The following is a 26,071-nucleotide window of genomic DNA, read 5'->3' as shown; positions in this document are numbered from 1 at the left end:
TGAAGATACTGACTCTGAGAAAAATTGGAAACCATGTTACAATGAATATCTTTTTAAAAAAGATTTATTTATTTTATTTGAAATGCAATTAGAGAGAGAGAGAGACAGAGAGAGAGACAGAGAGGTAGAGGTAGAGAGGTCTTCTATCCTCTGGTTCATTTTCCAAATGGCCAGAGCTGAGCTGATCTGAAGCCAGGAGCCAGGAGCTTATTCCAGGTCTCCCACGTAGGTGCACAGGCCCAAGTATTTGGGCTATCTTCTGCTGCTTTCCTAGGCACGTCATCAGGGAGCTAGATCGGAAGAGGAGCAGCCGGAGCTCGAACCGCTGCCCATATGGGATGGCGGCACTTCAGGTGACTTTACCTGAAGAGCCTCAATGAACTGGTCCCAGTGAACATCCTTAAATACGCATTTTGTGTATTCATACATGCTGTTGTAGGTGAAAAATGAAACTGGTGGTTTAGAGTGTATAAATTTAAAACTTTTACAGATAATGCCAAATTTAACTAAGACTGTATCAATTGTGTATGCACTGATAATGTAACCTCCCTGAATATTAGTAAATTATTTTTCATTCTGATAAGAAAAATGATATTTCAGTATTATTTCTATTTTTGTTTTTCTGATAACTAACAATGTAACCTAGGGCTGCAACCCTCCCAGCACCAGTAGCGGAGACTGACTGCCAGCCCCGTGGGAGGGCTGATGATCAGAAGGGCTAGCAAGGATGTGGATAATTACTGATAGTGTGCAGACCCTAGGAACCCTTCTCTGAGGATGCAAGATGAGAAGGCTGATGGGGAATTGGGAATCCCAAATGGCTCCCCTTCAAAGATTGTCTTTAATAAACTGAAGCAAAGCAAAATATCATGCTATTTTGTATAGCCAGTTATTACAGTATGAGGCCAGTGGAGAGATGAACAGTCTAAAACAATGAGCAGTATAAAATCATTGAAATATTCATTGAAAAGAGTTTCTTTAGACACTGGAACATGAGTGTATTAGATGTTTGTCAATTTGTAGAATTTCACGCTAACGGTAGTAATACAGTATCACCATGGAAACCTACCTGAGTAAAGTAATACAGGAGAGGTAGGATAGTGTTCACTTTTTTTTTTTTCTGTATCCTTCCTTGCCCAGAATTTCTTTGACTAGAACCCCATCATAGAAGTCAAGGTAGAATTCAATTAAAAAAATGTCAGTTTAAGATCAGAGCATTTAATTTTAGTGTTGAAAATTTAAAAGTAAGCCAGTTTTCTGTATTCTCAAATGTTTGAAGATTATTTATGTTAATACCTCCAGATAATTTTTATTTTCACTTACTGACATATTTACTCTTAAATTTTCTACAGCTATTCATTAGAACATACCGTGCAATTCCTAAACTGTGTTCTTGAAGGAGATCCTGTGAAAACAGTTGTAGCACAGGAGTTTGTTCACCAGAATGAACAAAGTACTACACAGAAGTGTAAAGAGAAAAAGGTATGAAGTCCCTTACTTTTACTATCGTGGTAGATGATTATGTCAGAATATGGTTGATTTATTGAGAGTTATAATTTAATGGTTATGTCTCACCATTTTGACTAGATTGGAAATTTAACCACTCATAAATTTGGTGTAGAATATCCAGACACTCAAAATAGTGAATTTATAGCTGCTTATCTTTTTTTCTACATAGACTCATAAGAGTATCAGGCTTAATTTAATAGCAGTAGGTTTGTATAACATGATGGATCTTAGAGTGTAAATATGTGGAAAGAAATATTTATTCTTTTAAGAAAGTACCCATCTTTTCCCAAAGTGGTTTCATCATTTTACACAGGAGTTTTTGGGTTGTTCATTACAAATTTATAGAAATGCAGTTGATTTTGTATGTTTATCTTGTATCAGCATTAGGCTTTTTTTTTTTTTTTAAAGACTTATTTATTTATTTGAAAGGCAGAGCCACAGAGAGGCAGAGAGAGATATCAACCTTCCATCTGTTAATTCACTCCCCAAATGGCCACAACAGCCAGAGCTGAGTAGATCTGAAGCCAGGAGCCAGGAATTTGTTCTGGATCTCCTACTCTGAAGTGCTTTCCCAGACCACAGCAGAGAGCTGGATCAGAAGTGGAGCAGCTTGGTCTAAAACCAGTGCCCATATGGGATGCCAGCAATGCAGGTGGTGGCTTTATCCACTACACCACAGTGCCGGCCCCTGCATTAGGATTTTTTTTTAAGATTTATTTATTTTTATTTGAAAGAGTTACACAGAGAGAGGAGAGGCAGAGAGAGAGAGGTCTTCCATCCATTGGCTCACTTCCCAATTGGCTACAATGGCTGGAGCTGCGCCGATCCGAAGCCAGGAGCCAGGAGCTTCCTCCGGGTCTCCCACGTGGGTGTAGGGGCCCAAGTCCTTGGGCCTTCTTCTACTGCTTCCCAGGCCACAGCAGAGAGCTGGATCAGAAGTGGAGCAGCCAGGTCTCGTTGGTGCCCATATGGGATGCCGGCACTTCAGGCCAGGGTGTTCACCCTCTGCACCACAGTGCCAGTCCCCATTAGGATTTTTAACAGAACTTTTATCATCTTACCATTCTTGTTTATTGATAATTCCACCTAGGAATAAACTGTATGCTCCTTTTCTTTTCTATGAATATTTCTCTATCAATTTGTTGATAGAAAGGACTTAGGTAATTTTGGTGCTCATGTGATCTGTGTTGGTGTACATGAAACAGGAACCGAGTGGTGCGTCTGTCCATCCAGAAAACTTGGTATGATGGATGGAAACCGGCAATATATTATAACATGCAGAGAATGTACAAGATGATGATGAGACCTCCTAGGCCTGCTTGGGAAGTAAGATTGCTTCTCATGCCTGATAATATGAATATGCAAGACACGGTGCTGGTCATTATGGTGATAGTCAGAAAGTGTGCTTGTTCACAGCGCAGCTGATTGGAAAATGTGGCAATCATAAAAGGAGCTTTTGTGAGTTATGTAATTCTTGACCAAAATGTAAGTTTTAGGTTATTCTGCAGATTATTCTTAGCCTTGCTCACAAAATGTAGTCAAGTATTATAAAATTGATAAAAATCTTTTAAGATTTGTGAGCAGAATAATATTTCTTTGTTATCCCAGAGCTCTGAGGGGACACAGTTACCAAAGTGATATCATGGTACCAGTAACGTTGTGGTTTGTCTGTTTTTAAGAAACCAACATTTGGGGCTGGCACTGTGGTATACTGGGTAAAGCTGCCACTTGCAGTGCCAGCATCCCATATGGGCACCGGTTCAAGTCCCAGCTGCTCCACTTCCAATCCAGCGCTCTGCCGTGGCCTGGGAAAGCAGTAGAAGATGGCCCAAGTCCTTGGGCCCCTGCACCCATGTGGGAGACCCAGAAGAAGCTCCTGGCTCCTGGCCATCTTGGGGAGTGAAACAGCAGATGGGAGATCTCTCTCTCTCTCTCTGCCTCTGCCTCTGCCTCTCTGTAACTCTACCTTTCAAATAAATAAATAAATCTTTAAAAAATAAAAAAATGTGTTTGAGAAAGCATCTTTCATTTTATATATATATATAATATGCATATTTTTTAAAGATTTATTTATTTATTGAGAGGCAGAATTACAGACAGAGAGAAGGAGAGAGAGGTCTTCCATCTGCTGGTTCATTCCCCAAATGGCTGCAACAGCTGGAGCCAGGAGCCAGGAGCTTCTTCCAGTTCTCCCATGTGGGTGCAGGGGCTCAAGTCCTTAGGCCATCCTCCACTGCTTTCCCAAGCCATCAGCAGGGAGCTGGATTGGAAGTGGAGCAGCTGGGACTCAAACCAGTGGCCATATTGGATGCTGGCACTGCATGCAGAGGCTTAATCTACTACACCACAGCACTGACTATAATTTTTTTTTTTTTTAATTTTCTTCTACTGCTTTCCCAGGCCACGGCAGAGAGCTGGATTGGAAGTGGGACACTTAGTACATAGTACATGGGATGTAGGTGTCCCAGCATTGAATTAAGGGGCTGTGCCAAAAGCCCACCCCCTAATTTATGTTTTTTACTATGAACACCAGCAGAGACCCTAATGTTCTGAAATATTTATCATAGTCATAGTATTAGGCAATATGTGGTTGTAAGTCTTTTTTATTTTATAAAGAGACAAGCCATGTACTTATGGAATATTTAAACATTAATAAAAAACAAGCTTGTGTTTAAGCACTGGTGAGAGTGATATAAAAAGGTAGGTAATATGAATATTTAAAAAAATTATTAGAACTCCCATCTGCTGGTTCACCCCCCAAAATGCTCTCAATGGCCAAGGCTGGATCAGGACCAAAGTTGGAAGCCAGGAGCTCATTCCAGGTCTCTTATGTGAGTGCTAGGAACCCAGTTATACTTGAGCCCTCATCACTGCCTCCCAAGGTCTGCATTATCAGGGAGCTGGAGTCAGGAGCCAGAGCCTGGTATCTAAGTCAGGCAGACCAACGTGGGCTCCTGGCATCTTAACACGCATCTTGTCTGCTAGGCTAAATGCCCGCCCCTAACTCTTCTTAGATTAAGAGATGTCCTTGTGTTCTATTGTGGCTTTTTAAAAATTAATTATTTTATTTATTTATTTATTTTTTTGCTAAAGCAAACTAGGTATTTGTCGGACAATGAATAGACTGATTTCAGATGTTAGGCTGTGGGCATAAGTAAGAGGTGTGGTGATGTCTTCATTTTCTTTTGCTTTTCTATAACTCAAATCTCTAGCCTTTTATTGGCTAAGTAAGCAAAATATAATGAATGAAGAAATTACATATAACCAGCTACTATTATATATTTGACTGATTTTTTTCCAACCTTTCCTGGCTTCTGAACTCTGTTCACAGATAGAAAATTTTTTATTTTTATCAGGTCGGCACTTGACCACAGTAGCCAGTGGCAGTCAGCTGGTTGAAACTGCCCCATAAATATACTTGAGATTTTTACTGGTGACCAGATGTCACTCCTCATGCCCTACTGTTTTAAAGAGAAGATTGTTCAGTGGCTGGTGCTGTGGTGCAGTAGGTTAATTCTCCGCCTGCTGTGCTGGCATCCGACATGGCGCCAGTTCTAGTCCCAGCTGCTCCACTTTCCAGTCTAGCTCTCTGCTATGGCCTAGGAAAGCGGTGGAAAATGGCCCAGATGCTTGGGGCCCTGCACCCATGTGGGACACCAGGAGGAAGTGCCTGGCTTTGGATCGGCGCAGCTCCAGCCGTTGCAGCCATTTGGGGAGTGAACCAACAGAAGGAAGACCTTTCTCTCTGTCTCTCCCTCTCACTGTCTGTAACTCTGCTTCTCAAATAAAATAAATAAAATCCTAAAAAAAAAGAAAATTGTTTAGTTTCATTAATTCATTTTTAAAACATAGAAATTAAGAAATGCCATGACATCCTTCAATGGCTAAATCTTTGCATAGGTTTACAAATTAAAAATTGAAATTTTTGTACTGAATAAATAAGCTTTATTCTTTGAATATATTATAGTCTTTTTAAAATAAGATTTTGTATTTTAGATAAAAAGATTTATTTATAAGACAGAGAGAGAGAGAGAGACAGAAAAAGAGAGAGATCTTCCATCTGCTGGTTCACTCCCCAAATGGTAGCCACAGCTAGGTTTGGGCCAGGCTGATGGCAAGAGCCAGGAACTCCTTCCTGGTCTCCCACATTGGTGCAGGGACCCAAATACTTGGGCCATCTTCCACTGTCCTCTCATGTGCTTTAGCAGGAAGGTAAATCAGAGTGGTGCAGCCAGGGCTTGAACAGGCACTCTGATATGGGATGCTGGTGATAGCTCAACCCCCTGCACCACAATGCTACCTCCTTGTATGCTATCTTTTGGCTTGACTATGTGGCCTAGTTAGATTTTGTTAACTTTACAGAACTCTTGAGATGAAGAATGGTTAATGGATGGGTAACTTTATTTGCCTTAGAAAGCCAATGGTAGTGGTGCCAACTGACAGGGTAGGTAGTGGGAGAGAATCTGTTTGTTTTTCACCAAGAAAGAAAGAAAATACGAGAGCCAAGTTTTCATATATGTATTCAGAAGGTAGGATATGTGTGTTTGATTTTCTGCCTGTTGCTTAATGTGTAACATCTTTTAGGTAAAGAAACCCAAAGAGACTGAAGATATACCCAGTGAACCATCTTTCCAGGACTTTGAGTATCCAGAGTATGATGACTACCGGGCAGAGGCTTTCCTGCACCAGCAGAAGAGGACAGAGTGCTACAGCAAAGCCAAGGAGGCCTATCGGATGGGGAAGAAAAATGTCGCCACTTTTTATGCCCAGCAGGTAAACTGGAAAACTGATGATCGTTTTTCCTACTGTCAGTTGAGGTATTTAAATAATCTTGAAGCAGACTAACACCAACACTGTATTGTGACAAAAATGAATTATTCTGGGGAATGTGGAGATCATATATGTGACAAAATAAGGTATCATGATATAAAAGAAATGCATTGTCCTGAGAATTTTACCTCCCTTGAATGCTAGGTGTCTGTGGTTGCTTTTGTCCTTATGGCTTACTTGAATTAGTTTATTCCAACAGTTTATTATATTTCTCTTTTGTCATTCAGTGCTACTTCTTGACAGATTCAAATTATCTGGAGGAAAGAGCAAAATGTTAATATGCATCATTTCAGAGTAGAAATATAGGGGTCCCATGCTTTCTAGCATGTTTTTTTCCCCAAAAAACTTTTAATTTAAGGAATACAAATTTCATAAGGCACCATTAGGAATATAGTGATTCTTCCCACCATACTTACACCAACACTCCTCCTCCACCTCCTCCTCCCTCTCCCATTCCCTGTCCCATTCTCCATTAAGATTCATTTTCAGGTAACTTTATACACAGAAGACCAACTCTATACTAAGTAAAAACTTCAACAATTCACACACACACACACACTCACAAAAAAAACTGCTTGAGAGCAAGTTTTACAGTTAACTCTCATAATACAACTCATTGAGGACAGAAGTACTACATGGGAAGTTAGTGTACAGTGACTCCTGTTGTTAACAATTAACACTCTTATGTATGATGTCAGTGACCACCCGAGGCTCTTGACGTGAGCTGCCTAGGTTATGGAAACCTTTTGAATTCACAAACTCCGTCAGTATTTAGACAAGGCTATCAGCAAAGTGGAAGTTCTCTCCTCCCTTCAGAGAAAAGTACATCCTTCTTTGATTGCCACTTTTTTCTGCTGGGGTCTCACTCACAGACATCCTTCATGTAGAACATTTTTTGCCACAGTGTCTTGGCTTTCCATGCCTAAAGTGCTCTTATGGGCTTTTCAGCCAGACCAGGATGCCTTAAGGACTGATTCTGAGCTCAGAGTGCTATTTAGAGTATTTGTCATTCAATGGGTCTACTGTGTGGACTGCTTCCCTTTTTGGAACATTCTCTCCTTTTTAATTCTGTCTATTATTATTATCAGACACTTGATCCTATTTATATGATCATTTTAACACTTAATCCTATCCATGTGTTCACTTTAACACTTAAGGTATTTTTATCACCCAACTTAATGGGTTTTTGGGTCCCATGACAAGTTGTTAAACTATACTCATTGGAAGTAAGTCCTTAGGAATGTATGCAGAACTATACAGCTTTACAAACTTCCTCTTCCCTCTCTTATTCCCACCCTTACTTTTTACTGAGATCTATTTTCGATTGGCTTTATCCACTTTGATTAGCTCTATGTTAAGTAAAGAGTTCAATAAGTAGTATGAAGACAAAAAAACTGTTCCTCAACAGTCAAGACAAGGACTGGTGAAGTCATTGCTTCTTGAAGTGTCAATTTCACTTCTACAGATTTCCTTTTAGGTGCTCTATTAGTCATCACAGATCAGTGAGACCATATGGTATTTGTCCCTTTGGAACTGGCTTATTTCACTAAGTATGATGTTTTCCAGATTCATCCATTTTGTTGCAAATGACCGGATTTCTTCTTCTTCTTCTTCTTCTTTTTTTTTTTTTACTGCTGTATAGTATTCCATAGTGTACATATCCCATAATTTTTTTATCCAGTCCTCAGTTGATGGGCATTTAGGTTGATTCCGTGTTTTAGTTATTGTGAATAACATGCTGTTGCAGATAACTCTTTCATATGCTGATTTCATTTTCCTTGGGTAAGAGTGGGATGGCTGGCTCACATGGTAGGTTCTGTATTCAGATTTCTGAGGTATCTCCATACTGTCTTCCATAGTGGCTTTACCAGTTTACATTCCCACCAACAGTGAATTAGGGTACCTTTTTCCCTATATCCTCGCCAGCATTTGTTGTGTGTTGATTTCTGTATGAAAGTCATTCTAACTGGGGTAAGGTGAAACCTCATTGTGGTTTTGATTTGTATTTCCCTGATGGCTAGTGATCCTGAACATTTTTTCATGTGTCTGTTGGCCATTTGGATTTCCTTTTTGAAAAATGTCTGTTTAAGTCTTTTGCCCATTTCTTAACTGGATTGTTTGTTTTGTTGTTGTGCAGTTTTTTGATCTCTGACTATTAATGGTTATTCTGGTTATTAATTTATTATCAGTTGAATGGTTTGCAATGGTTTTGCATTATGTCAGTTGCTTCTTCACTTTGCTGAGTGTTTGGTTTGCAGCACAGAAGCTTCTCAGTTTGATATAGTTCCATGTGTTATTTTGGGCTTTGATTTCCTGTGTCTCTGGGGTCTTTTCCAAGAACTCTTTTCCTGTGCCAATGTCTATAAGGGTTTCCCCATTGTTCTCTAATAATTTTATGGTGTCAGCTCATAGATTTAGGTTTTTAATCCATTTTGAGTGGATTTTTGTATGAGGTATAAGGTATGGATCTTGCTTCGTACTTCTGCATGTGGAGATCCAGTTTTCCTAGCACCATTTGTTGAAGAGACTGTCCTTGCTCCAGGGATTGGTTTTAGCTTCTTGGTCAAATAAAAGTTGTTTGTATTCATTTCTGGTGTTTCTGTTCTGTTCCATTGTTCTATCCATCTGTTTTTATACCAGTACTAGGCTGTTTTGATTATCACTGCCCTGTAGTATATCTTGAAATCTGGTATTGTGATGCCTCTGGCTTTGTTTTCATTATATATGATTGCTTTAGCAATTCAGGTCTCCTGTATTTCCATACGAATTTCAGCATCATTTTTTTGATATCTGAGAAGAATATCTTTGGTATTTTGATTGGTATCACAGTGAATCTGTAAATTGCTTTTAGAAAAAAGGACATTTTGAAGATACTGATTTTTCCAATCCATGAATGTGGAAGATTTTTCCACTTTTTTGTATGTTCTTCTATCTCTTTTTTTAATGTTTTTTTTTTTTTTTGGACAGGCAGAATGGACAGTGAGAGAGAGAGACAGAGAGAAAGGTCTTCCTTTTGCCATTGGTTCACCCTCCAATGGCTGCCACAGCTGATGCGCTGAGGCCAGCGCACCACGCTGATCCAAAGCCAGGAGCCAGGTGCTTCTCCTGGTCTCCCATGGGGTGCAGGGCCCAAGCACTTGGGCCATCCTCCACTGCACTCCTGGGCCACAGCAGAGAGCTGGCCTGGAAGAGGGGCAACCGGGACAGAATCCGGCACCCTGACCAGGACTAGAACCCAGTGTGCCGGCACCGCAGGCAGAGCATTAGCCTATTGAGCTGCAGCGCTGGCCTAACTTTCCTCTTAACTCTGCTTTTGCTGTATCCCTTAAGTTTTGATATGTTGTATTGTGATCTTCATTTATTTCCAGAAATTTTTTGATTTCTTCAGTGACCCACTGTTCATTCAGGAACATGTTGTTCAGTCTCCATTTGTTTGCAAATTCCATTATGGTCCAGGAAGATGCATGGTATGATTTTGATTTTTTTCAATTTGCTGAGACTTGCTTTATGGCCTAGCATGTGGTCAATCCTAGAGAAAGTTCCATGCACTGGTGAGAAGAATGTGTATTCTGCAACTGTAGGATGGAAGGTTCTGTAAATATCTGTGAGGTCCATTTGGTCTAAAGTGCCGATTAAGTCTGCTCTTTCCTTGTTGATTTTTTGTCTGGTCGATCTGTCCATTAAAGGGTAGTCTTCATGAGCGGAAGATGAAAGAAGCCAATCATCTCGCCGCTGTGGAGATCTTTGAGAAAGTCAATGCCTCCCTGCTGCCACAGAATGTTCTAGACCTCCATGGCCTGCATGTGGACGAGGCGATAGAACACTTGATGACAGTTTTACAGCAGAAAACTGAAGGTAGGATGGTGATGATGACAGAGTCGATAGAAAACAGCCATTGTTTGTATTGATGTAATTCGGAAATTCTAGTCTGAGTGTATAGGCTGAGGATACCTGTGCCACATTTGTAGATGTTTATGTTAATCATTCTTCAGGAAGGGATTCTCATTGACATGGCCATTAACATTTTCCTGTTTCAGTTGTTTGTATTTCTTTTTGGTGTTTGTTTATTTAAGATATATTTATTTATTTATTTGAAAGAGTTACACAGAGAGGTGAGAGAGAGAGATCTTCCATCCCACTGCTTTCTTCCCCAGATGACCACAGTGGCTGGGGCTGTGCCAGGCAAAACCCAGGAGCCAGGAGCCTCTTCCAGGTCTCCCACATGGGTATCGGGGCCCATGGACCTGGGCCATCTTCTGCTTTCCAGGCCATTATTAGGGAGCTAGATCAGAAGTGGAGCCCTTATGGGATGGCATCATTGCAGGCATGCCTGCACCACAATGTCAGCCCCATTTTGATATTTATTAAAAGGAGAGAGGGGCCAGCACTGTGGTGCAGTAGGTTAATCCTCTGCCTACGGCGCTGGGATCCCATATTGGTGCTGGTTCTAGTCTCAGCTGCTCCTCTTCCAGTCTAGCTCTCTGCTGTGGCCCGGGAAGGCAGTAGAGGATGGTCCAAGTACCTGGGCCCTGCACCTGCATGGGAGACCAGGAGGAAGCACCTGGCTCCTGGCTTTGGATCCGTGCAGCGCGCAGGCCGTAGCAGCCATTTGGGGGGTGAACCAACGGAAGGAAGACCTTTCTCTCTGTCTCTCCCTCTCACACTGTCTAACTCTGCCTGTCAAAAAAAAAAAAAAAAAAAAAAGAAAGAAAGAAAGAAAAAAAGAAGACTAATCAACATTTCCCCTTCATTGATAATTACTTTATGATTGGAACCTTGGCTTGCCTTTCTTGTGCTTGGTCATAAAATATATGATAGGTCATTGTGAACTATAGTCACTTTACCATTAGGAACTTATTCCTTCAGTCTACATCTGATTTGGTACTCATTATCCAAACTCCCTCTAACCTCCTACTCCTTCCAGCCTCTGGTAATCTGTTCTGTGTTCAGATTGAGTTGTTTTTTGTTTTTTTGTTTTTGTTTTTAGATTTTATTTATTTGAGAGGTAGAGTTATAGACAAGGGAGAGACAGCAAGAAAGGTCTTCGAACTGCTGGTTCACTCCCAAAATGGCCTCAATGGCCAGAGTTGACCCAGTCCAAAGCCAGGAGCCAGGAGCTTCTTCTGCATCTCCCACACAGGTACAGGGGCCCAAGCACTTGGGCCATCTTCTTCTGCTTTCCCAGGCCATAGCAGAGAGCTGGGTCAGAAGAGGAGCAGCCAGGACAGGAACTGGTGCCCTATGGGATTCTGGTGCTCCAGGTGTAGTCTTAGCCTACTATACCACAGCGCCAGCCCCTCCACATGAGGGAGAACATTTCAGTACTTGTCTTCTGTGTTTCTTCATTCTATTTTTATTAGCTGAAAAAGACACAAAGTCACTGTTTTGATAGAATTTACCATGTAGTGGGGTAGATGACTGTAAACACAGTTACATAAATAATTAGCATTGTGATAATATATAGATTTCCATGTTGCATTGAGGATAAATTAAAAAATCCTTACATGGGGCCGGCGCCGTGGCTCAACAGGCTAATCCTCCACCTAGCGGCGCCGGCACACCAGGTTCTAGTCCCGGTTGGGGCGCTGGATTCTGTCCCAGTTGCCCCTCTTCCAGGCCAGCTCTCTGCTATGGCCCAGGAGTGCAGTGGAGGATGGCCCAATTGCTTGGGCCCTGCACCCCATGGGAGACAAGGAGAAGCACCTGGCTCCTGGCTTCAGATCAGCGCGGTGCACCTGCCACGGTGTGCTGGCTGCAGCGGCCATTGGAGGGTGAACCAACGGCAAAGGAAGACCTTTCTCTCTGTCTCTCTCTCTCACTGTCCACTCTGCGTGTCCAAAAAAAAAAATCCTTACATGATATGTTCCCGTCTGTACCCCCAGTCTCTAATTCGGTGTTGCCTTCTTTCCTCCTTTCTATGTGTTTAACCATATTGTCATTCCTGAATTTCACACTCATTAAGCTCTCCCTTAGTAGCTTCTTTTAGAATGCCTACTTATCACAGTGTTTATTAAAAGCTTGTTGTTGGGACTGGTGCTGTGGCCTAATGGGTAAAGCCACCTGCACTGCTGACATCCCATATGGGTGCAGGTTCAAGTCCTGGCTGCTCCACTTCCGATCCAGGACTCTGCTGTGGCCTGGGAAATCTGTAGAAGATGGTTCGAGTGCTTGGGCCCCTGTATCTGTGTGGGAGACCCAAAAGGAGCTCCTGGCTCCTAGCTTTGGATTAGCCCATTTCCAGCTCTTACAGCCATCTAGGGAATGAACCAGTGGGTGGAACACACACACACACACACACCCAATCTCTCTCTCTCTTTCTCTGTCTCTGTAACTGCCATTCAAATAAATAAACTTTTAAGAGGAAAAAAAAAAAAAGCTTGTTGTCTATCCTTTTGGCCAAGAATTGAGTCACTGGTGATTATTGAATCATCATTGTGTATAGTGTTTTTCATTTAATACTCAAAAAAACTTGGCTAAAGGTAAAGTATTCTTATTTTTTTGGCAAATTAAAATTGCATGTATTTACGGAATACAATGTGATGATTTGATATACATTGTGAAATGATTACCATGATCAAGATAGTACATCCATCATCTCATATAGTGACTGTTGTGTGTTATATAACACCTAAGATTTACTTTTTGAGGGCTGGTGCTGTGGTATGTAGCATCCCATATGATTTTTAATCCTGGCTGCTCCTCTTGCTATCCAGCTCCCTGCTGATGTGCCTGAGCAAGCAGTGGAAGATGGCACAAGTACTTGACCTCTACACCCAAGTGGGAGGCCCAGAAGAAGCTTCTGGCTTCTGGCTTTGGATCAGCCCAGCTCTGGCCATTGCTGCCATTTGGGGAGTGAACCAGCAGATGGAAGAGCTCTCTCTTTCTCTCTCTCTGTCTCTGTCTCTTTCTTTTTCTCTCTGTAACTGCCTTTCAAATAAATAAATAAATTTTTAAAAAATTTACTTTTTTAGCAAATTTCAAACATACGCTACAGTACTTTATAAAAAGTTTTATTTTATTTGAAATGCAGTGACAGAGAGAAGGAGTGGGAGGGAGAGAACAAGAAGGAAATATCTTCCATACACTGGCTAACTCCCCAAATGTCTCAACGGCTGGGGCTCGGCCATGCAGAAGCCAGGAGCCTGGAACTCCATCCATGTTGCCGTTGAATTCTTCACAATGTTGCATTGGGTTCGTTTCTGAGAGGAGCAGCGTGGTGGGGGCAAGAGGCGCGGAGTCAACACACAGACCCCGGGAGTCCGGTGAGAGCAGGCTTGAGGCGAGCAGCCTGCAGACTCGTTTATTACAGTTGGTACAACAGCTTATATAGCCAAGACCAGCCAATCTGGTCAAGGGGCGGTCCATACCCCAACCAATCACAGCCTGTTGCCAGGCAGTTTCCAGAGCCATCCAATCACAGCCTGTCGCCAGGCAGTTTCAAATCCATCCAATCACAGCCTGTCGCCAGGCAGTTTCCAGAGCCGGGTGGGTTTCAAAGCCATTCCTGACTAACTGACGCTCGCTTGCCAGTGGCCACCTTGGCATGGCCTTCTCATTCTGGTCTTGGGGCGGTCCATACCCCAACCAATCACAGCCTGTTGCCAGGCAGTTTCCAGAGCCATCCAATCACAGCCTGTCGCCAGGCAGTTTCAAATCCATCCAATCACAGCCTGTCGCCAGGCAGTTTCCAGAGCCGGGTGGGTTTCAAAGCCATTCCTGACTAACTGACGCTCGCTTGCCAGTGGCCACCTTGGCATGGCCTTCTCATTCCACTACACATCCAGATCTCCTACATGGGGTGGCAGGGGCCCAAGCACTTGGGTTTTCCTCTGCAGACTTCCCAAGAGCAGCAGCAGGGAGCTGGATCGAAAATGGAGCAGCCAGGCCTCAAGCCAGCACTCCATCATGGGATGTGGCTTAACCCACTGTGCTCCAACGCTGCCCCAGTGCTACTGTGTTATTAATAATAGGTACTATGCTGTATATTAGAGCCCCAGAATTACTCTTCTCACCACTTTTTACCCTTTGACCAACATCTCCCTATTCACCCTGGCTCCTGGCAGCCACCATTCTACTCTCCTTCTGTAAGTATGACTTGTTTTAGATTCCATACATGTGTGAGATCATATAGTATTTTTTTTTTTTTTTTGACAGAGTGGATAGCGAGAGAGACAGAAAGAAAGGTCTTCCTTTTTGCCATTGGTTCACCCTCCAATGGCCGCCGCGGCCGGCGCGCTGCAGCTGGCGCACCACGCTGATCCGAAGGCAGGAGCCAGGTGCTTCTCCTGGTCTCCCATGGGGTGCAGGGCCCAAGCACTTGGGCCATCCTCCACTGCACTCCCTGGCCACAGCAGAGAGCTGGCCTGGAAGAGGAGCAACCAGGACAGAATCTGGTGCCCCGACCAGGACTAGAACCCGGTGTGCCGGCGCCCCAGGCGGAGGATTAACCTATTGAGCCACGACACCGGCTGAGATCATATAGTATTCAGATCTTTCTCCTTCTAGTTTATGTAACTCAGTGTAATGCTTAGATTCACTCATGTTGTTGCAAATGGCAGGATCTCCCTTTTTATTACTGAGTAATAATCCTTTGTAATATGTATGCTTAACAGGTTGGTTGTTTCCCTGTCTTGTGATTGTGACTAGTGCTGCAATGAACATGGGAATGCAGATAATCTCTTTGAAATTCTTTTTTTTTTTAATTTTTTTTAATTTTTTTTTATTTTTTTTTTTTTAACTTTTATTTAATGAATATAAATTTCCAGTGTACAGCTTATGGATTACAATGGCTTCCCCCCCCCCCCCCCAATAACTTCCCTCCCACCCGCAACCCTCCCCCCTCCCGCTCCCTCTCCCCTTCCATTTGCATCAAGATTCATTTTCAATTCTCTTTATATACAGAAGATCAATTTAGTATAAAGATTTCAACAGTTTGCACCCACATAGAAACACAAAGTGAAACATACTGTTTGAGTACTAGTTATAGCATTAAATCACAATGTACAGCACATTAAGGACAGAGATCCCACATGAGGAGCAAGTGCACAGTGGCTCCTGTTGTTGACCCAACAAATTGACACTCTAGTTTATGGCGCCAGTAACCATCCTAGGCTGTCGTCATGAGTTGCCAAGGCTATGGAAGCCTTCCAAGTTTGCCGACTCTGATCATATTTAGACAAGGTCATAAAAGACAGAGTGAGGATAGTAACCAATGATCCTAAGAGTGGCATTTACCAGGTTTGAACAATTATACAGCATTAAGTGGGGAAGAGGACCATCAGTACACACATGTTGGGAGTAGAGCCATTGGTGGTAGAGTAGAGGTTATGATTACAAAGGAATGAGGCCCAAGTGCACTAGACAGGGCCTAGAACAAAGGACAGAGTCATTATTAGAGGAGCTAAGAAAGGTGCTGTCTAAGCTACAATTAAGTTTTCTGATTGAGAGGCAAATAGAACCTGATAGAAGGGGCTTGATAATAATCTGGTGGGCTTTAGGCCTTGTAAATTCAGAGGCCCAGACCTAGCTATCTCTTCACATGGGGTATATCCTAAGGGAGGTGTGAACCTCCTAGGGGAAGGCACTCTGTTGACTTTCATTACTTGGCTGGCCTGGGAGGAGAGCTGGCCAGGTAAAGGCAGGTGGCATCACTAACAAGAAATTTACAGTTCTGCCTGCAATGTTGCTGACCCTACTTGACCATCCCCTCAGCTGCAGTGGTCACTTTGGAAGTTGGGCTGAGTGAAGGGCTTTTCAGCTTAGAGCCAATAAGATCTGTGGCTCTGACCTGGGCATCCTTCGACTCCAGGGCAGGTCCATTTCCAGTGATCCAACTCTTGGCAGAGCTGCCAGGGCTCTTCACAAGCTGACTTCTGCTGAAGCCCAGGCTTACCACATTGAAAGCCACTGCAGTGGACTGGCCTGTTGGGTCTCCTTGAGGGCAGATCACTGTACAGATCAGCCATTAATAGGCCTGCCACCCATTGCTTCTGATGCCGAGCTTTCTTTTCCTCCTGGTTTGTGTTAAAGCAGACCAGAGGATGCAAGTCAAGGGAGTGCCCAAGTCCCATCTCTAATCTTCGGTGGCCTGAACTACAAGTCTATAGTCACAGGCATGTTCTGTAGTAGTTTTTCTAAGGTAGACAATGCCCATGAGGAAAATTATATTCTCACTTTAAAACTTTCTTTCCCTTTGGTCTGAAAGGGAGGTTTTTTCTACTTACTGTATACTTCGCTGATGGCGAAGTGAATCTAGCTATGAGATTATTATTTGAGTTCTTATTTTGGCTATGCTATTGCAGAAAAATGTTAGCCATCTCTTTTATAAGGTCTAAAGATTAAATTGTGCATCCTACAGATTCCTTCATAATAGAATTAGTTTCCTACCTTGAAGAGAATAGAGAAATGAAAGAACAAGTTGGGCTTAGAATAGAGAAATGAGGGAGCAAGTCCTAGATCGCTTGCTGACAATAGCAATATCACATGAATACTTAGCAAACCGTTTCAACCATTAGATAACAACTTAAGAAAACATTTACCAGAAGGTCCAATGCCTTCTATAAATTTTAAGAATCATGTATTTGAAAACACCTCTTAAAGATCTAACATGGTGTAGTTTGTTTAGCCAGTAAACTTAAGCACAACCATCTAAAATGTTTTTAGTTTCTTTCTACCAACAAGTCTAAAACATATGATACACAGATTCAGGTCCCACAAATTAAAATGTATCTTTGATTGATTTTAGCAGCTTAAATTTATGGACAATCTTATCTATAAGCCATTTAAAATAAAACTCTTAATAAAATTTCCTATGTGGACATACAATATGTACACACATATAATATAGCATAATAGACCAATATAGCAATTTTAATAATAGCTTTTAAAATCTTTAACTCTTTTTGTAGATTGCCAATTGATTTGAATTGCTTTTTCTTTTTAGTAACCTCAGTTAACCATACTTTCTCTCAGTTGGTACTGTTAATACATTATTGGCTTCATCTGTTTACAGAGCCATCCCAAAGTACTGAATACAATAAAAGTGGCTGGAAAAAGTCCATAGGAACCTATAGGAGGACAGCTAAACACAGAACCAACAACGCTTTAGTTTTATGAGCAGCAGATATTCAAATTTTTGAAAAAAGCACATATTTAAATAACCCATAGCTCTTAATAAAAATTCAGCTGTTTTTGAACAATTAGAATTTAACAGACATCAAGAGAACATAATAGATTACTTTAACACATTGCTTTAACAGAGCATCAGAGTTTAATTCTATGTCAAAGAGAAATTGAGCTTCCTGTGATCTTTTGCTGTGAGGTTTCCTTCCTTTACCTTCTTTCATATTGGTGACCATGTTTCTGTGTTTCTGTGTGTAACACATCTTTAAGCATCTTTTGCAGGGCAGGATGAGTGGCAACAAATTCTTTCAGTTTCTGCTTGCTGTGAAAAGTCTTAATTTCACCTTCATTCACAAATGAGAGCTTTGCAGGATATAGTATTCTGGGCTGGCAGTTTTTCTCTCTTAGTACCTGGGCTATGTCTCGCCATTCCCTTCTAGCTTGTAGGGTTTCTGATGAGAAGTCTGCTGTGAGTCTAATTGGAGATCCTCTAAGAGTGATCCGACGTTTCTCTCTTGCACGTTTTAGGATCTTTTCTTTATGTTTCACTGTGGTGAGTTTGATTACAACATGTCGTGGTGAGGATCTCTTTTGGTCATGTTTATTAGGGGTTCTATAAGCTTCCTGTACTAAGATGCCTCTGTCCTTCTCCAAACCTGGGAAATTTTCTGCTAGTATCTCACTGAAAATGCCTTCTAATCCTTTCTCCCTCTCCATGCCTTCAGGAACTCCTAGAACCCGAATGTTGGGTTTTTTAATAGTATCCTGTAAATTCCTGACAATATTTTTTAGATTTCTAATTTCTTCTTCTTTTCTTTGGTTTGCCTGTTTCCTTTCCTGTTCTCTGTCTTCTAAGTCTGATATTCTCTCTTCTGCTTCGCCCATTCTGTTTTTAAGGCTCTCTAATGTGTTTGTCATTTGATCTATTGAACTCTTCATTTCATTATGATTTCTAGTCACTATCAGAGTTTCTTGTTCCACTAGTTGTTTCATTTCATTTTGATTCCTCCTTAATATTTCACTTTCACGAGAGAGATTTTCTATCTTGTCCATGAAGGATTTCTGTAGTTCAAGAATTTGTTTTTGAGAACTTCTTAATGTTCTTATCAATTTTTTGAGATCTGCTTCTTGCATTTCTTTGATCTCATCATCTTCATAATCTTGAATTGGGGTGTCTTTTTCATTTGGGGGCGTCATAGTTTCTTCCTTGTTCTTGTTAGCTTGGTTTTTGCGTTTGTTGTTTGGCATGTTGGAGATATCTGGTTTCTTCACTGTGGTGTTTTTTCTTGTTACACTATGGCTCTACATTAAGTGGACTGTCTGCTTTCAGTGGAGCCTTAGAGGCTTGAGATGAGTGTGGACTGAGAGCTGTGTTTGGTTCCTCAGGGTTGAGGGTGTGTCAAGGATGACACTCCCAGGTTAGGTGTGGTAAATCTCTCTTTCTTTTTTTGATTTAAAAGGGAAGTAATTCCGCACAGCTGAATGTAATTGGAGGTAGTTAGCAGGCAAATGATATACCCACAGGAGCCAGAGATCAGAAGCTCTTTCCCAAGGACCACACAGGGAATCTCTGCTGCCCTCAGTGTGGGCTCCAATTCTCCTGCAGTCTCCCACTGGGTTGCCAAGTTAGATGCTAATCTCCTGTTATTTCACCCCTCCCCACAGAGTCAGGTTTTTCTGCTAGGCTCAGGGCTGGTGCAGACCTGAGGTCGCCCTGCTTATGACGTATGTCCAAAATGGCGCCTGCTCTGTCTTGCTCGCCTGTGAGAGGTGAGCGGAGAGAGAGAAACTCGTGTCCGTATCAGTCACTTTTTTTTTTTTTTTATTTTTTTTTCTCTCTCTTCTAGTTAGCCTGGTGAACTTTTCCCCACGGAGTTTCAAGCCTCGTTCCCTCTAGCCTCCTCTTTCCACTTGCCTGCTGGTATCTCGGGCTATGGAGGTTCGGCTCACCTCGCGTTCCAGCGCTGGTGCGTTGAGTCTGCCGCTGGTGTCCCGAACTTGGGCTCCCACGCTCTCCACGCAGGTCCACTGTGAATCACTAGTTCCGGAAGAGTTTCCTCTGCTGTTTCATCCCCTACTCTTCCTTGACACTGCAGTATCTCCACTTATATTAAACTTTCTCTCCCCCCGGACTAAGTGTGCTTCCTGCCTATTCCGCCATCTTGTCGCCTCTCCTGAAATTCTTATTTGTTTGCTTCAGATATATTCCCTGGGTGCCTAGAGTATACATCAGATCCAGTTTTAATATTTTGAGGAACTCTAAACTGATATACCCAGGGGTGCCTAGATTATACATCAGATCTAGTTTTAATATTTTGAGGAAACTCCATACTGATATATACCCAAGGGTGCCTAGATTATACATCAGTTCCAGTTTTAATATTTTGAGGAACTCTAAACTGATACCTCCCCTTTTAAGATAGGAAACTAATTGCATAAAAAGCTTAATAACGTGGGAACATAATCAGCATTGTTCAGAATGTGGAAAAAACTGGAACTCTGATATATTGCTGTTAAGCCTGTTAATTGGTATAGCTGCCATGGAAAAATTATACCCAGCATATAACCCTGCTTAGCAATGAACCCTGCTTCCTGGTGTGTATTTCAAGAGAATTGAAAACACAATTCATCTTTGTAAAAACTTGCCCGTGAATGTTCATGATAGCCAAAAAGTGGAAACAACCCAAATGTCCATCAACTGATAAATGGAAAAAGAAAATGTGTTAGATCTATACAGTGGAGGAACCTTCTGAGCCTTATGTAAAAGAAGCCAAATACAGGGGCCAATGCTGTGGCGTAGTGGGTAAAGCAGCCACCTGCAGTGCCGGCATGCCATATGGGCTCTGGTTGGAGACCTGGCTGTTCCACTTCTAATCCATCTCTCTGCTATGGCCTGAGAAAGCAGTAGAAGTTGGCCCAAGTGCTTGGGCCCCTGCACCCGTATGGGAGACCCAGACGAAGCTCCTGGCTCCTGGCTTCACAGTGGCCCAGCTCCAGCCATCTGGGGAGTGAACCAGTGGATGGAAAATTCTCTCTCTGTCTCTGTCTGCCTCTGCCTCTCTGTAACTCTACTTTTCAAATAAATAAAAAAATAAGAAGTCAAATACAAAAGGTCACATACTGTATAATTCCATTTTTAAAAAAGATTCATTCATTTATTTATTTGAAAGGCAGAGTTAGAGAGGAAGAGATCTTCCATTTGCTGATTTACTCCCAAAAGGCCCCATCAGCTGAGGTTGAACCAGGCTGAAGCTAGGAGCTTGGAGCTCCATCCAGATCTCCCACCTGGGTGCCAGAGACCCAACTAGCTTGGCTGTCATCTACTGCCTTCCCAGGCACATAAGCAGGAAGCTGAGTGGCCAGGAATTGAAGCCACTCTGATACAGGCTGTTGGCATCCCTAGTAGGGGCTTAACCTGCCATGCCATAATGCCCACCCCTGGAAAATTCCATTTATATGAAATACACTGAATAGGCAAATTCCTAGATACAGAACATGGATGAGTGAGGGCTGGACTCATGGCATAGTAGGTTAAGCTGCAGCCTGCAACACCAGCATCTCATACGAGCTCCATTTTGAGTCCTTGCTGCTCCATTTTCTATCCAGTTCCCTGCTAATGTTCCTGGGAAAGCAGCAGAAGATGGCCCAAGTACGTGGGTCCCCTGCTACCCAGTTGAAAAACCCAGGTGGAATTCTAGGCTCCTGGCTTCAGCCTTGAGTGTTTCAGTCATTTAGGGATTGAATCATCTTATGGAAGATACTCTCTTTGTCTCTCTCTTCCTCCTTCCCACCCTCCCTCGCTCAGAATCTCTCTCTCTTTGTAACTCTGCTTTTCAAATCAATCAATCAAACTCTAAAAAGAAAAATAAAGATTAGTGGTTGCTGGGAATGGGGAGTAACTGCTAACGGGCACAAAATTTATCTTAGTTAATTATTTTAGGTGAAAGGTACAGAGAGAGGCAGACATCCTCCATCTATGTTCACTTCTCAGTGCCTGCAACAGCCAGAACTGGGCCAAGCCAAAGCTGGGAGCCAGGAACTTAATCGAGGTCCGCATTGGTGGCACAATCTGAGTATTTGAGCCATCACTTGCTGCCTCTTAGAGTGTGTGTTAACAAGAAGCTGTTCAGAAGCTGAACCAGGACTTAAACCCAGCTGGGACTCGAACCCAGGGACTCAGATATGGGGTGTGGATGTCCTAAGCAGCAACTTAACTGCCACATCAAGAGCCTGCCCCAGGCATAGAATTTCTTTTTGAGGGGCCAGTGTTGTAGTGTAGTGGATTAAGCTGCCTCCCATGACCCTGGTATACCATATGGGTACCAGTTCCAGTCTTGGCTACTCTACTTCTGATCCAGCTCCCTACTAATGTGCTTGGGAAAACAGCGAAAGATGGCCCAATTACTTGGGCCCCTGCATCCACATGTAAGACCTGAAAGAAGCTCCTGGCTCCTGGCTTTGGTATGGCCCAGTCCTGTCCATTGCAACTTTTGGGGGAGTAAACCAGCAGATGGAAGATTCTCTCTTTCTCTCTCTCTCTCTGGGACTCTGCCTTTCAAATAAATAAGTAAATAAATAAATCTTAAAAAAATTTTCTTTTTTAGGTGATGGAATTTTCTGGGAATTAGTGGTATTGTTTGTACAACTTTCTGAATATATTAAAAGCCTCTAAATTATACATTTTAAAATGATGAGTTTTATGTGAATCTTATGTCAAAAAGATTATCAGGAAAAAAAGTTAAATAACTTGCCTAAGGTGACTCTCGGACCCAAGATACAAACCCTTTCTGGAAGCAAAGGCCCATCTTGTGCGGGCTGACACTTGTAACCTGTAGTCACTGTCAGTCACCATCAGATGGTAGCATTGTCGAATAGACGTGTGCCTGGTGGGAAATCTGGGACTGCCCTGCCTTGCAGTGATGACATGTAGAAAGAATTGTCAAAATTGGGGATGAATGAAAAAATAGAGACACCTGGACCTTCTCTTCTTGTGATTGAAATACATGCTACCACCTATCAAGTATTTTTGTTCCCAGATCTAACCAGGTATAGATCAAGCCTTTAGATTTGACTACTACTTTACAGGGATTCATAGGAGACAGAAGAACATGCTAAACACCACCACAGGGATATACCCAGGAAAATATAGATGGTGAAAATTTAAGATAAAGTATCTAGTTTTTTTCTTTAAATTATAGAGAAAACACAAGAGGGGAGGGAAAGCCTTTAAATTGAAAGTTACTGAAGAAATTTATCAGCCAAATGCATTGTTTCAGCCTGACTTAAATCATGGTAAAAAGCCATTTTTTTGAGATGGTTGGGGAAATTTTTAGAAATTACTGATGTTGGGGCCAGTGCTGTGGCGCAGTGGGTTAACGCCCTGGCCTGAAGTACCGGCATCCCATATGGGCGCTGATTCAAGACTGGCTGCTCCACTTCCTGTCCAGCTCTCTGCTATGGCCTGGGAAAGCAGTGTAAGATGGCCCAAGTCCTTGGGCCCCTACACTCGCGTGGGAGACCAGAATAAGCTCCTGGCTCCTGGCTTCAGATCGGCATAGCTCCAGTCGTTGCTGCAATTGGGGAGTGAACCATCAGATGGAAAACCTCTCTTTCTGCCTCTGCCTCTGCCTCTCCTCTCTCTGTGTAACTCTGACTTTCAAAAACTAAATAAATCTTTTAAAAAAAAGAAATTACTGGTGTTAAAGAACTATTGTTAATTTTGTAAACTGTAAAGGTGACATTATGGTTAAGCTTTTAAAGGAGCCATTTTTTCCTTGAGATATGAGACTTGAAACACCATGTGAATGGCTGGCGCCACGGCTCACTTGGCTAATCCTCCACCTGTGGCGCTGGTACCCCAGATTCTAGTCCCATGGGGCGCCAGATTCTGTCCCGGTTGCTCCTCTTCCAGTCCAATTCTCTGCTGTGGCCCAGGAAGGCAGTGGAGGATGGCCCAAGTACTTGGGCCCTGCACCCGCATGGAAGACCAGGAGGAAGCACCTGGCTCCTGGCTTCAGATCGACGTAGTGTGCTGGCTGTAGTGGCCATTTGGGGGGTGAACCAACGGAAGGAAGACCTTTCTCTCTGTCTCTCTCTCTCACTGTCTAACTCTGCCTGTCAAAAAAAAAAAAAAAAAAAAAAAAAAAAAGAAGAAGAAACACCATGTGATTGTGGTTCTGCTGAAGTATTAAGGCACTTAATGAGCAAAATATAGGATATTTATTTTAAAAAAAGATAAGACCTGTCTTCCAGGAGGAGTTTCTCATGTTAATTGGTTACTTTTTTTCTTTTTTTATGATTAATTTAATTTAATTTATTCATGTGAAAGGCAGCACTATAGAGAGAGAGAGAGAGAAATCTATCTTCCATCTATTCCCCAGATGTCCGGAATGGCCAGGACTGGGCCATGTGAAAAAATGGAGCCCAGAACTGCATATGGGTCTCCCCCTTGAGTGGCAGGGACACAGGAACTTGTGCCGTCTTCCATTGCCTCCTCGGCAAATTAGCAGGGAGCTGGATCCAAAGTGGGGCAGCTAGGTCTTGAACTAGAGCTGTGGGATGCCAGGGATGCAGGTGGCGACATTAACTCACAGCACCACAAAACCAGTCCCAATTGATTATTTTTAACAGTAGGAGTATAATTAGTCCTAGTATTAGTCCTGCTATAACTAATGGATTTGCTAAGTATCTATTTTGGGAGTTAGCAGCAGGCACAGGGAGCCTAAGTATGTTTTTCATGGTCTCACAGTCCTGTTGTGGCAAAATTGTGATTCAGACCAAAGCTTGCTGTCTTCAGGGTATTTAATTAATAAGGTCATTTTGAAGATTCTTACTTAATAAATACAACTCATTTAAAGCATAGCCTGACTCAATGTGTATAATAATTGCTAGACATCAATAATATTATTGTCATTATCATTATTTCAGAGGGATCTTCCAGTAGCAAAGGGAGATTTCCCTCCCCATCTGGCAGGAAGTCCCACTTCTTTAGATGGGTAGATTGGGCTGGCATTGTGGTGCCATGGGTTAAGCTGCCACCTGTAATGCTGGTATCTCCGATGAGCACCAGTTTGAGTCCCGGCAGCTCCACTTCTGATTCACGTGGTTAGATTGCTGAGGCTATTTATGTTTTAAAACATGAATGTTGGCGTTTTCTGAGTTAATGTCTAAATCCCTCCGAAAGCAGTTGTGTTTGTCTTTGAGTAGTTGAGGTTTGGTTTCTATTGAGAATGCAGGAAATGAAGTTTAATGCTTCCAACTCCTGTTGTGACAGAATGCAAGCAGAGCGGCGGGAAGCCTTACCTTTCTGTGATCACAGGGAGAGGAAACCACAGCCAGGGAGGAGTTGCTCGCATCAAACCAGCTGTCATTAAATACCTCACAAGCCACAACTTCAGGTGAGTGTGGGTTCTGTCGGCACAGGGTGGCAGGTGCCCAGAGACTACTGGGCCAGCATTCGCAGAATGTGCAGCTGAGTGTGTAGCAATAGTTAACCGAAGTTCACCATCTGATTTTAGCCACAAGCTCATGCTTAGAGTAGCATATAATTTTCCCTCGTGGGTTTATGTTGTCTGGTAAACCAGAAATAATGAAAAATGTGTTGTCAATCATCTGATAAAACTTCTCTCATAAACTTAAAATTCTAAAGGAAAAATACATTTGTATTTTGCCATGGTAATGTATTATCCAAAAATAATTATATTACACATATCATAGTTTAACACTGACTGTTTATTCTTTTGAAAAGAAATACATATTGTGGGCTTCAGATAGAATGGGCGGACTTCTGCTGCAGTGTTAGATGGGTATGTTTAAACTTTAACAGAAATGCTCCAGTTGATAGGAATTTATGTCTTCAAAAGTTAAAATGCCATTAATGATTTTTGCTTTGATTCATGTTTGCTTGCCAGCATGAAATGGTTTTTCTCATTAAAGTGATCATTACTCAGTAGCAGAAATTGATCAGATGAATCCAAAATTAAAGATATGTTGAATGGTTCCCTGGGGATGTGCATCGTTTAGTTGGTCCTCCCTTCCAGTGTTCACTAGTGTAGCATATGTTGTTTATGCCATGTAATAAGGTGTTATTTGGTTACGTTATAGAAAATGGCAGCATTATTGTGGAGCATGAAAACGGGTGATGCTTCACGGTTAGTTTTACAGTGGTTAAACCAGCATTATCATGATGAGATTGATGGACCACGGTAGAGACCCCGGTGTTCCTTGAGAAATTACACTGAGAGAAGTGGAAGCGTTGCGTGCCAGATGAAGCAGTCTTACCTGCTCCATCAGAGACTTGTTGGGATTCGCTTGCACAGAGGCCGTGTGATGCGGACACTGTCTTACCCTTCAAGCAGCCGTACTCTGTGTCAGGCAGGTCAATTTCCACCTTCAGAGGTTTTGAAAAATCTTTACTTGTGTTCACTACTAGGTTAGAAGTAATCCCTGGCTTTAAGATTATATTTGTTTGGATAGTACATTAAAAGGAGCATAAATATAGGTATTGATTGTGGATATTGACTTATTAAAGAGAGTACTTTGATGGTAAATATTATATTAAGTGTGAATATGTGGAATTGATTACAAGATCTATTTCTTACCCAGTTTGGAA

The 26,071-nt window shown here is 42.2% G+C and overlaps 1 protein-coding gene across 8 annotated transcripts in view; it reads left to right on the top strand.

The window, feature by feature from the left end:
• Positions 1-26,071, top strand: part of N4BP2 (NEDD4 binding protein 2) — a 116,690-nt gene that overhangs the window by 83,669 nt on the left and 6,950 nt on the right. For 6 of the 8 annotated variants that reach the window (XM_062213804.1, XM_062213809.1, XM_062213802.1 and 3 more), the window contains 4 exons: positions 1,353-1,482; positions 6,094-6,282; positions 10,026-10,194; positions 24,734-24,857. In XM_062213804.1, coding sequence (XP_062069788.1) covers positions 1,353-1,482; positions 6,094-6,282; positions 10,026-10,194; positions 24,734-24,857 — 612 coding nt within the window. Of the gene's footprint in view, positions 1-1,352; positions 1,483-6,093; positions 6,283-9,707; positions 9,869-10,025; positions 10,195-24,733; positions 24,858-25,563; positions 26,053-26,071 lie in introns of those variants that run through there. The other 2 variants (XM_062213807.1, XM_062213808.1) reach the window with 2 other exon arrangements.

This window comes from Lepus europaeus, chromosome 16 (assembly GCF_033115175.1).
Source record: "Lepus europaeus isolate LE1 chromosome 16, mLepTim1.pri, whole genome shotgun sequence".
In the NCBI taxonomy this organism is placed as follows: domain Eukaryota; kingdom Metazoa; phylum Chordata; class Mammalia; order Lagomorpha; family Leporidae; genus Lepus; species Lepus europaeus.
Note: the sequence above shows the minus strand (reverse complement) of the source record. Positions and strands in the feature narration are given on the sequence as shown.